Source organism: Mytilus trossulus, chromosome 4 (assembly GCF_036588685.1).
Source record: "Mytilus trossulus isolate FHL-02 chromosome 4, PNRI_Mtr1.1.1.hap1, whole genome shotgun sequence".
In the NCBI taxonomy this organism is placed as follows: Eukaryota; Metazoa; Mollusca; class Bivalvia; order Mytilida; family Mytilidae; genus Mytilus; species Mytilus trossulus.
The window spans coordinates 1,132,222-1,145,407 of NC_086376.1; the positions used below are offsets into that span (position 1 = coordinate 1,132,222).

Below are 13,186 nucleotides of genomic sequence, written 5' to 3' on the forward strand. Positions count from 1 at the left end.
GCACTTATACACCCATTATATCTGTACCACGTTAGAAATATAACAGTTGTTATCCATTCGTTTAATGTTGATGAGATTTTGATTTTGCCATTTGAGTAAGGACCTTCAATTTTAAATTTTATTCGGGAGTTTGGTATTTTTGTGATTAAACTTTTTAGTACCATAAGAAATAAATATGAAAATTGGCATAGGTGCATCAAATTAGTTTTTTTTCAAACCAACTATTACTATCCTTATCAAAGTCGTCCTTAGCGCAGAACATTTTTTGTGTTTTTTTTCCTCTACATATTTAACAAAGGATGCTAGTGGATACATTGCCATACATCCTAGCACCTTCGGGTTCTTATTCCTCAGTTTGGTCACCCTGGTGATTTTTAGTTAACTCTGATATATCTACGTAGCGCTTACCAGATTCCTCAGTTTGAATGTCAAAATCAGACACTTTCAGGTTTTTCACGTTTTCCTGTCTCTGTGACAAAAATACAGAATGAGTGTAAATAGCACCTTATTAAGAAGTCCAGTAGGAATGTTTGAATTTAAGATATTATGCAATTCGTATATTACATATAGCATAATTCCTAATTGTGTATATTTACTTACTTTCTATATATATAAGTTTGAACAGTTAGGTGTACAGTATGATGAATGAACTTATTCATTTTATTTATTTTGAAAACTATGTTTTGTTTTAACAAATTAAATTTGTTTGGTGTGTAGCTCCTGTCATATTAGTCTTTGCTATTCCTTTAAAGATATAATGTATGTCAAGACGAGCACAACAAAGCAGAACGTAATATCAAACTTATTTATACTTATACTCTTTTGCATTACGTTCGTAGCCTATACGGGGTTTTATACAAATATATCATGCTTACAAGTGGTATTTGCATTAATACCGGTTCAGAAGTTAACAACTTTCCAGTTGTTGTACATTCGTGATCATTCGTTTTTTATGTGTTTTGTCATTTGATTTTGCCATGTGAATAGGGACTCAGGAGCCTGTAATTCAGTGGTTGTCGTTTGTTTATGTGTTAATATTTGTTTTTCGTTCATTTTTTTCAATAAATAAGGCCGTTAGTTTTCTCCTTTGAATTATTTTACATTCTTATCGGGGCCTTTTATAGCTGACTATATGCGGTATGGGCTTTGCTCATTGTTGAAGGCCGTACGGTGACCTATAATTGTTAATGTTTGTGTCATTTTAGTCTTTTGTGGATAGTGGATAGTTGTCTCAATGGCAATCATACCACATCTTCTTTTTTTATATTGCCAATTTAGTTTTCATTCTGAGTTCAGTATTTTTGTGATTTTACTTTTTACTTTTTACACCAACTATTGAATATTATGTAAAATGTAGATTTGCATCGTGTAATCTTTTATCCCGTAAGAGTCCTATGATATCAAAATTACTCAATATTTCAAGAAATTAACACATACATAAATAAGGAGAACAAAATACTGCCTTCGGACGTCTTTCTTTAGACAAGTGCGTTGCGGATTTAAAAGATGATTTGTGTGTTTTATTAAAATTGTATCCTTAGTCTTGGACAGTACTGACATGAATAGGACCATCTCAGACGATAGGAAACATTATTTCTGTTAAAGCTGTTCAAACTGTTCGTACTGTTTGGCACTCATCTTTTTTATTCTCTGAATTCATTTTCTATAATCCGGTGTATATTACTACAAGTCAAGTTTGAAAAAAGGAAAACTAAATGCTAAAACGAACAACCATTTTAAGACAAAAATTGCAATACGGACGGTACATGAAAACGATGTCAATCCTAAGACTTAAAATATTTCTTACTACTTTTTATCCTCCCAGTACGTGGGATGTCAGTGTATGCAAATATACATTCGGAGTCAGAATAATGAGTTCTGGTAGGGTGACATGTCCGGGTCGTGTTATTACAAAACACGGATTCATATCACATTATCGTTTGGAATAAGCTTTTTCTGATTGCCATCAGCCATTTAACAGCCAGCAACCAATCGCAATAACCGCATTTGCTTCCTTTGTCGAATTATTTTTGTTCTACTTACCTATTAGAAATGCACGAACACTTTTGACTCCTTGTACAATGTATGTAATACATTGCAGTGTCTGATTTATCAATACTGCGTCTAAAGCTGAGTTGGCACAAATGTTTGACATTTGATTAGTTAAGGTAAAAACCATAAATCGAGAGTGTTCATGACAATCTGTTTACTTGAAAATGCCAGAAATCTGTGATATTAAACTTTTCATATCTGTCAAATGCTGCGACAATTACAAAATTACTACTGCTTTTGTCTTTTTTTTCGTTTTCATTTCGAACAAAAAATATGTTGCAAACCAACACTCCTATAAACAGGGATTGTAACAAATCATTAATCTTCATTTATTAATATGTTAAAACTATGAGTCAGAGTTTCTTTGGACACTTGTTCAAAACAATTAAATCAAAGAAACCAGGCCATTAAATTTCACATTCAGATATATATTGACGATGTTCTTTCAATCAACAATCAAAACATTTCTGAATAGCTCCTTTTAATATATGACTTCCTGCGCCTCATTTTTATACTCAAACCTTAAATTGGACATATTAGTACACGGTCATCTCAGAACCAGAATCTATGACAAACGAAACGATTTTAATTAAGAAATTATCAATTTATCCCACCTTAGTATCAGTATTTTCACTTCATCTGCATAAATATGGGATATACATTTCCCAACTTATTCGGTATTCAAGAGTTTGTAGACTTTGTAAGACATCTCCAGTGTCTGAGCAGAAAGATGACAAACCAGGATTATGTCAAAGAATGTTTTGTCCTTTTTCTAAAAAAAAGTTCATCGGAAGATATCAAAACCTTTTTGATAAATAACCCGTGTCAACTTCACAAATAATACACGATTGTTTTGAAGTATAGATTCTGTGTACTAACGTTGTTCTTCATCTTAATAAATTGATATTATAATATATAGTCTTTTTTTCATTTGTCATTTAATTTGAATATTCATTAATCTATACTGTTTAGTTCAATTATGGTGATACCCATTTGAGGTGGCTCTGTATTTAAACATACGGTAAACTTTTGTTTTCTTGTCTTTCAATTTTGCTTAATTTTCTTTGTATCTCTACATTTTTGAGGGTTTTTTGTGAGATAAAACGTACCAATACTTCTACAGTTAAGCCTTTTTTTTTTGGTGATATCCGTTTATACATCCCATCATTATGTTATTGTGCTATGGAAAAAAATTGTAATCCTGTCTTTTATTTTTGTGCGTTGTTTACAAGTTTTTTTTTGGTGTTATTTACATATGACGTGGCTCTGCACTTATACATCCCATCATTGTGTTATAGTAAATTTATGTATTCGTGTCTTTCATTCTTTGCTAATGTCTTTTTTCTATATCCCTTTTTTCAATTCCTGTGTTACATATTTGTTTGTTTATAGTGATTAAGACTATGACGCTATGTTGACTGCTGCATGTAGCCCATATTTTGATATTTTTACTTATTGAGTCTGTTGATTTCTTCACAATGTTGTCAATACAATGAAATTTTATACGGCTGTCATATAAGTGAGCGGTTAAGCTAGCTATAACACCAGGTTAAATCCACACTTTTTTTGTATATCTGTACCAAGTTAGAAATATAACAGTTGTTATCTATTCGTTTGGTGTGTTTGAGATTTTGATTTCTCCATTTGATTAGAGACCTTCCGTTTTGATTTTTTCTTATAGTTCGGTAATTTTGTGATTAAACATTTTAGTATCACAAGTAATGAATATGAGAATTGGCATAGTTGCATCAAAAAGAATTAGTTTTCAAAAGAACTATTACTACCCTTATCAAAGCCGTCCTTAGTGCAGAACATGTTGATGTTTTTCTCTCTCTCTAACTATTTAACAAAGGATGATATTGTGCAATTGGTATAATTTAGTGTTGTCAAATCGTATACTTTTGCCTAACCGGTTACTCGGATAATCGTTCGACCGATTAACCGGTTAACCGTTATAGTTTAAATTGGGGTTTGAAAGGCTTATCAATATAGTCCCTACACATAGATATTAGATGTGGTATGAGTGTCAATTTGACAAGCTTTCATCCAAGTCATAAATTTACCCTTTTAGAATTGAATATTGTCTTTTGGCATTATAAGGCTTGTCTTTGATGATTCCTGACGAAGTTTGACTTTTAATAATCAAATACACCGTATCAACAATCGCTTCTGTACCAACTTCATATTGAAAAATAAAAAAAAAACTTCTTGATCTCGTAGAATTGACTATGTCTGAAACCGATTTCCTTTTCTCTTGTTGTCTCCGAAAATAATGTGGAGTGTTTCAATTTGAAATGATTAATTATAAAAAAAGATGTGATGTGATTGACAATGAGACAACTCTCCTCAAGAGACCAAAATGACACAGAAATTAAATACTTTAAGTCACCGTACGACCTGTTTCTTACACAAAATTAGATAAAAAACGAACTAATGAAGTAAATCGTAAAATTTAATCGCATTACTGATTTAAAGTTACTGTTAAAAAAACATGTTTACTAATTATGTTTCTTTAAGATCCTGCCCCGAGCTGAGAGACAAGTTCTAATTAATTTTATGTTTTTAGGATTAACAATAGCAATCAATATACTGGACAATTGATCTGTCTAATTAGTTACCACGACGACATTTTTTAAATAAAACATAACTATTTAATGATTTCAATACACATTTATATAAAATCTACCAAAATTGAAAAAAAGTCCGGTTAACCGGTTAGCGATTTTGGTATTCGGTATTCGGTCGTTCGACCGGTTAACCGGTTAACCGGTTAACCGTTGACAACACTAGTATAATTCCTAAGTGTGTGTGTTTTCTTTCTATATATATATGTATAAGTATGAACAGTAAGGTGTACAGTATGATGTATGAACTTATTCGTTTGATTTATTTTGAAAACATGTTTGGTGTGTAGCTCTTGTCATACTAATCTTTGTTGTTTCTTTTAAGAAATAATGTATGTCTAGATGACCACAGCAAGGCAGAACATAATCACAAACTTACTTATATTTAGGTTATAAAATTGAGAATGAAAATGAGAAATATGTCAAAGAGACAACCACCCGACTAAGGGGCAGACAACAGCTGAAGGTCACCAATGGGTCTTCAACGCAGCAAGACAATCCCGCACCCGGATGTGGTCCTCAGCTGGCCCTTTAATAAAATTGTGTACTAGTTCAGTAAATATGGACGGCATTATGCAGGCTTTTGCATTATGTTTGTAGCCGATGATTTTTTTTTCGGGAAACAGGCGACATGGGCATTCAAGTTTAACATTTATATCGATTTCTGCCACACATGTCTTGCTTTAAGGTGGTACCCAACACTTTTGCCAAAATCAATTTGGCTCGTTTAATTTTCATAAAATATTGACAAAGTATTTACTTTGACCCTTTAACAAAAACATAAAAGTTTCAAAAATTTAGAACCAACCATTTTATCAGAAAAATTACACTGGTTATATAGCAGTTTGACAAACACCAATTTTGATCATTGAGAAGCTTAATATTACCTTTACAACACAACGTTATTAAAACATTTAGCTGATTTTACAGAGTTATCTCCCTGTAGTGTTAGGTACCACCTTAAATACTTTTTTAAATCAATGTGTATATGTATGAAATGCACGTGTAAATACAATCATTTTAAAGCTCAATATGCTGTACATATTCAAAAAGAATGGGTACAATTGATAACACTGTACACATTTAAAAATACATTTAATATTTTAATGTTGAACAAACACTGCTCGCTTCAAAAAGATTTTGCTTGTGATACATGTCGTACGATTATGTATGTAGATACACTAAGCTAGAACTTATATACATCTCAACTAGAATATCTAGAAAAGAAAGCTATTTTATGTAGTGCATTCTGAAAAAAATAATTGTATGAGCCTGTACAAGGGATATAATCAGAAAATTTTCAAATGGAGTAATGAAAATGTATATTTAATTTCAACATCCTAAATAAATTATGATGACGCGTATCCAATTTCCATCCAAACCTATCGGACATGTTAAAAACAACGTGCAGCTTCTATAAGCTAAATACTGGATCTATATTTGGGTAGCATGCATCCCATTACCGTTAGTTGATACGAGGCTGTACTTTGTTTTTTCACTAGACAATGTGGAGTCCTTATCAGAAAATTTTCTGCAGCACTTATCAATCATCAAAAAGGAATTTACTTGTTGGCGATAGTACTTCCCAGTGATATAATAAATAAAGAAATAACATGCACTGTTTGATAAACATATTTCCTCCACAACTTTTCTGATTGCGATATACGTGAAAAAACTCAGCCAAACTGGATCAGACTCAATCCGTTCTAAGCTTTGCAAGTTTTCTATTTTCCCAGTTGGCATTTCGTTTTGAATGGCATATACTACAGACGCCGGTAACAGAGTACAAATAAAGTAAAATGACACTGAAAGGAGTGTTACAGTCGACGTCTGACTTCCACCAGCAGAAACAGCGGGTCCATGTGAAGTTATCCTCTTTATTTCCCTAATAACTAGAATATTAAACATCAAGACACAAAGGGGGACAACTAAGAAAAACATAATTTCTGTACTAGCTGTCCAGATTGTTTGAAACTTTTGGTTTCCATCTTTTGAAAAACACTCCTTATATATTGGATAATATGTCCACAAATCAGCTTGGACACAAGCAAAGCCAACCGATAACACGGTCAAGCATGCTATGACAATAATAGCTCTTCGGACGGTACAAAATGTTTCCTTCTTAAACGGATGACAAACAGCAATATAACGTTCAACGGTAAAGCCTAACACCAGTAACGGCGCCAAATACTGTGGAATAATAGATAAAACGTTCAAAGTTTCACATAATACCGGTTTGTTATTTGTTGGTATGTCCCACGTGTATGTTAACTCCACAAATACAAAATGAATAATAAGTTGAAACATGTGTACAATAGCAAGTAATCCAAGATATATAGCTGATGAATTTTTGCGACTCTTTCTTCCAAGCCATACTTTCGCAGATATCGGATTTCCGAAAAGACCTATAATGTACCATATCGGAGATACAATTCTGTCTATATATACACTGTAAGGCTCAAATCTTAGAAGAATTTCTGTGGTAGAAGGCCGTGCTATTTCGGAACTGTTTGACAAGAAGTCAAGTGACGTTAAGTTCTCAAACAGAGTGGTGTTTTCCATTATTCTGTTAAAAGAAAAAAAACATACATAAATAAAAACATATCTACATCAGTGTATTAACATTTGGAGTTTACGCTACGTTTGATAAATCCTGGTGTTATACCAGTCCAAGCAAGCATAATAAGATTTTCAAAGCTACTTCGGCAACGGTAAAATAATGTCATTATTGAATTTTTCATAGCACTATATATTAGCTAAGATTATTTTTTTTTCAGGTCAAATAATAAGTATTTGATAAATGACCCTGATTATGAAGAATCAATTCTATAACAATGAGGAGATGTGGAATGATTTGTTACATTTACATCGTCAATTGAGTATTAAGTAAAATGTAGAATTTGTAACTACCGTATGTTTTCCAAACAAAACCACATTTGGCAATGTTTTCATCCGTAAGAGTCCAATGGTAACAAAGTTACGCAAATATTAAAGAAAAGAACACTTAAAACATTAGAAAACATTATACTTCACGTAGACTGCCCCCTTTCGACATTGTACGTTATGTATAATGAATATTGCTGTATCCATAAATTACTTTATATATTTTTTAACTGAACTAAATCAATAAAAAAACAATCTCCCCAAATTCGCATTTTTTCCCTTGTATTGTTTCATTTCTCATTGTCTTGTGTCATTTTTCCGAGGAAAACAAAACATGTAAAATTATGAGATTTACTATACAAATTAGAATTGCAGATTATAAATCAGCACATGTGTTGCAAAGTACAAATCGGATGTAATAGTATGTAAAAGGTATATTATCACCAATTTTCCATCACTTACAAGTACAACTTTATTTATAATTGTACATAATCTTCTAATTTACATTTGGTTTGTGTTCAAAATGTCAATGACACCCAACAAGTGTAAATATATATTTTTATATAATTATTGACTTATTTATGTTTGTTTGAATACTAAACTTAGTAATGTTCACTGCAGCTCGATGTAAACTTCGTATTTTATTTGGCCTTTAAAACTTTTTTGCATTCGAGCGTCAATGATGAGTCTTTTGTAAACGAAACGCGCGTCTTGCGTATATACAAAATTTAGTTCTGGTATCTACAAAATGTATGATGAGTTTATTGAGTTCCAAAATATATAATAGTAATATATATACTGTAACAACAACACAACATAATTGTTTCATTACTCAAATCATGCTTACAAATATTGAAAATGTTGAATTTCCTACAATTTTTAAATTAATTATGTAGATATATATTGACACCATTTTCAGAGGTGTTTTTTTTTTGTCAATGCCGCACTATTTTATTTTAAGAGAACACTTGGTGTTAATATAAGCCAAAGAGGATTTGGAAGAAATACATTGAGATTTCACGAGTACGGTATAATATTTCAATGTAATTAGGTCCTTGCGGATCTGAGAGATTGTGTTGGTTTTTGAAATATGAAAATCCACTCTGTCCGTAGACGTTTAATTCTGAGTAAAATGAAAATCATGCTACAACCACATATGTTTTCACAAGTTGCCAGTTGTAAACCATTCTTTTTTTGTCCTTATTCATATTCTCTTTTGTTCCAGTGCCATTCAAATTATTATTTAAATGCAAAACCACTTATATTCTACCTAGTCCATAGAATGTATTGTTAGTTGATATCTCGAACTTGCTCAAAACATTTGAGACCGCGCGTTAACCATCAACAATATAAATTCAATTTTAAAGATTCTAAGTTTATCCGGAATTTCTAAATTATCTGTTTATTCGTGCATACCTCCATTACTATTTTTTTTTCTGGCGACAGAAGCACAGTTTGCTAAAAACTAAGGCCAATTATTGGAATTTTTTTTTAATGTATTCTTTGGAACGATTTGAGCAAAATTTACACACAGAATTAGTTTCTTTTTTCTTTTATTTCTTGCAGTAGGATTTACTATTTCAATTCAAGTTAGTTAAATTTGGACACAATTTTACGAGAACCATTAAACGAAGTTAAAAAAACCAGAACAATTTATTCGTTAATACCGAATAATCATGTGGAGTAAGGAAGCGGACTTTAAAGAACTATTTATAATTCTACATGTACTAGCATTATAGATATACATTAAAACTTACAACATTTTGACCAATCCTACATCATTCTCGTCAATTTTATTGTTAAACGTTGTTTACTTTCTCTACAAAAACTTTTATAAAGACACGTGTAAAATATTTGCATAATTATCACATTATATCACTTTGTTCATGTAGTTCTTAAGCATATCAAAAACTACTTTTGGAAAATCATATAGTTCATCAAAAACGTATCTAAGCAGTCGCTTAAATGCTTTAACTAAAACGTAAAACAAATAAAAACAATAAGACATACAGCTGTTGCCTAAACATGAAGCAAATGTTCAGTTTATATCAAGATATATTTTCTTGAATAACACAAAGATGTATTCAACGTGTGATTTTCGTCGGATTTTGGAATAATTTAAATTCATATGTGAAGCGTATTGTTGTCAAAAAGTCAGATGACTTCCTTTAGTTAAATTCATTATTGCTTGGTTTCCATATTGGAAGGAACAATTGTAATACTATATTTAACAAATAGCAGATAGATTACGGAACAAATTTTGCCAAAATACATTTTATGATTTTTTTAAGTCGTACATATACATGTACCAGCTCTTGCTAATACTCAATTTATATTGAAAACCCTTTGCTAATGCTTTAAAAACACTCGCCGCTTGTAAAATTGTTGACAAAAGTTAATACTCAGTCTTTGGATATAATTGGCATTTATTAACATCAGAATCAATATAACGTATCTAGATGTTTATTTGTAGATGTTTTTTGCACAGTTCAATATGATGTACTAGACTTCTTAACTTGTCTGTTGTCAAAATGTTTATCTGTTTTCTACCAAAGCCTTTTAAAAATACTCCAGGAATAATTGCATGTCGTTATGGTTGGCAGAATACGTGCCTATAAATGATATTTTCATAATGAAAAACCCAGAGGTATTAGTGAATGATGATGGTTTTACTTAGTATCTTGTAATGGAAACCAAAGGAAGTCTGTGGCGACCAGTTCATCAGGTGAAACATAAAACCATTACACATTTCTTTAATCATGTTTGGCGAATATTGTGTTTTAAACAGTTGAACATACATGTACATGTAGTCTGATTTTTCAATTGTTGGACTTATCTATAAGATCTTTTGAAGTACTGGGTTTTGGCGAGTTTGCTCTTTAAAGGCAGCATCTTACAAACAATGCTTTAGATATCTGAGGTCCTTTTTGAAGGATTTTTTTTAGCTTGCTTTATCCCCATTAAAATCGATTAACATTAGCATACTTTTTTGAGATAAGAATTTAGGAATATGGATAAAAGGAAGATGTGGTATGTTTGCCAATGAGACAACTGTCCAAAAGAGACCGGAATGACACAGAAATTAACAACTATAATAGGTCTACGTACGACCTTCAACAATGAGCAAAGTCCATACCGCCTGGTCAGCTATAAAAGGCCCTGAAATGGCAATGTAATTTAACAATTCAAACTAAAAATCTAACGGCCTTATTTATGTAAAATGTATGATTTCCTTTAAATTTTGAATAGTAACAATGTGTGATATTTGTTACAATGCTTTGAAACTTGCTTTTATTAAACCTGACAGTGGTTTGTAGAAAGTCTTTAATTGTAGATGCATAAAAACAACAGGCTTTTTACCTGCATTAACAATTAAAAGACTATCCTATCTACAAAGCTGTGTGAAAAAGAGAAAACAAAATCCAGTTGTTTACAAGTAGCTGCTATTTATGATTTTTTTTTAAACCAATGTGAACGTTAAACCAATGTTTGAGTTATTCAAATGTTTATTTGTCAATGCAGTAAAACACATGTTGTTTCAGATTAAAAGGAGGGTTCATCATAAATAGCAAATACACATGTTTTCATACTTTTCATCCAAGTTTGGTCAAAAGAAAGGTTCGTACATAACGTAAATACCGAATCTTCAAAGTTTGGCCAATTTTGGAGAAAATGAAAATCTAATTTGCTATGAGCACGAATAGATTTCTATTGTTCCTTATACCACTACTGTCGTCTTGTAAAAATCACGATCAAAATTATACAGCGTTTGATAAGATCTCAAAATTATTGGCCATGATAGATTGTTTCTAAACTTTTGTGTTCTAGATTACACGAGTTATTAATATTGGTCAACCAGATTCGAAGAACACTTTCGAATGACCGCACTTAGAAGCTTATTTCGAATGACCACACATAGAAGCTCATTTCGAATTAGCCGCACAGAAAATTACTTAAACATGATTTCCCAATTGTTTTAATGAGCACAATGTGCCTCCGTTTACACCATGTTTCCAACCTTAATGAATTTAATGTGGATGCTTTGCAAAGAGTCTTGCAACCATAAATCATAAATAATAGTTCAATATAAATTCTAGCTTCAAAAGAGAAAAATATTTGATAATTGGCTAGTCAAAATCATCCATTGTCTCCAATGGTCATGTCTTTTATTATCAGATCGGAACTAAAATAGAACATCTTTAACATTATTCTTACAAAGATTGGTTTAAATTGGTTCCGAGATAGCAAAGAAAAAGATGAAATATAAATGTAAATATATTTGTTTAATTCACCAGATCTTCCGACATTCATATTAACTAGTTTTGACGGTAATACTTATGATCTTAGTTTCATCCTATGGTTATCATTAAGAAAGAGTCTGGATATAAATCAATGTTATTAGATGTCATAGCTTTTTGTGAAAGAGACTAGATAATTCTTTTGGAAACGAAAGTCGTATGAAAAAAACAGAGAACAAAATCCAGTTGCTAAACGTTGACAATTTAGTCAAATGATTTTTTTTTGCAAACTAATATGAAAGTTACTTATGCCTTCGTTGAACAAAGTGTTTGTACATTAAACCAATGAGTATGCTAATTCAATGTGTACATTAAATTAACGTGTATTTTAAACTTATGCACACGTGCAATGCAATGGATATGTACATTGTATTCAGTAAATATAATAACAAGATATTATATAGATCTATATAACAAGATATTATATAAATTTATATAACAAGATATTATATAGATCTATATAACAAGATATTATATAGATCTATATATAAATAAACAAAGATGTTTATTTATAAATATCAAAATCTCTAAAAATAAAAATAACCACAATAAAAAAAAACGTTTATCATTAGAAAAAATCCCAATGATATCTTATTTATATTTTATTGTAGGCAGTTATAGTAAAACAGTAAGTGGTCTTGTTTGACTTTGGCCTTATCGTTACTATGCACCGTTGCAAATTTGATACAACGGCCATTTTTAATCACCAGAGAGATAACAAAAAATGATAAATAGCAAGGTGAAATTTTTTTTTACAAACAATCGTCAGTCTAACAATACAACATCTATATGTGTAACTGTCAAATTATGTTGATAATGATATAAAGAAGATGTGGTATGAATGCCAATGAGACAACTGTCCACAAAAGATCAAAATGACACAGACATTAACAACTAAAGATCACCGTACGGCCTTCAACAATGAGCAAAGCTCATACCAAAAGGCCCCGATAAGACAATGTAAAACAATTCAAACGAGAAAAACTAACGGCAACTAACACGACAACAGTGGGAAATGACAACCCTAAAAATAAGTGGGGGGAGGGGATGTAGCATAATCATAAATAAGTGGGGTAAGGGGGTATAGCATATCATAAATAAGTGGGGGAAGGGGTATAGCATAATCACCAATAAGTGGGGGAAGGGGGTATAGCATAATCATAAATAAGTGGGGGGGAGGGGATATAGCATAATCATATAGTACACGCCAAAGAAAGAAAGAAATGCTTACAAATAAGAGGTCTTTGTCTTAACCAACCTGTTGCATTTATCTTGGCGAGGAAAAGATGTAAAAATTGCAAGAGCAAAACTTCGGTTTACGCAATACTT

At 31.4% G+C, this 13,186-nt stretch overlaps 1 protein-coding gene across 13 annotated transcripts in view; it reads right to left on the reverse strand.

The window, feature by feature from the left end:
* Nucleotides 1–5,754: 5,754 nt before the first annotated feature.
* LOC134714459 (pyrokinin-1 receptor-like) overlaps nt 5,755–13,186 on the reverse strand; it is a 94,041-nt gene continuing 86,609 nt past the window's right edge. For all 13 annotated transcript variants that reach the window (XM_063575717.1, XM_063575723.1, XM_063575726.1 and 10 more), the window contains one exon: nt 5,755–7,242. In XM_063575717.1, coding sequence (XP_063431787.1) covers nt 6,111–7,238 — 1,128 coding nt within the window. In that variant the 5' untranslated portion in view covers nt 7,239–7,242 and the 3' untranslated portion in view covers nt 5,755–6,110. The remainder of the gene's footprint in view (nt 7,243–13,186) is intronic.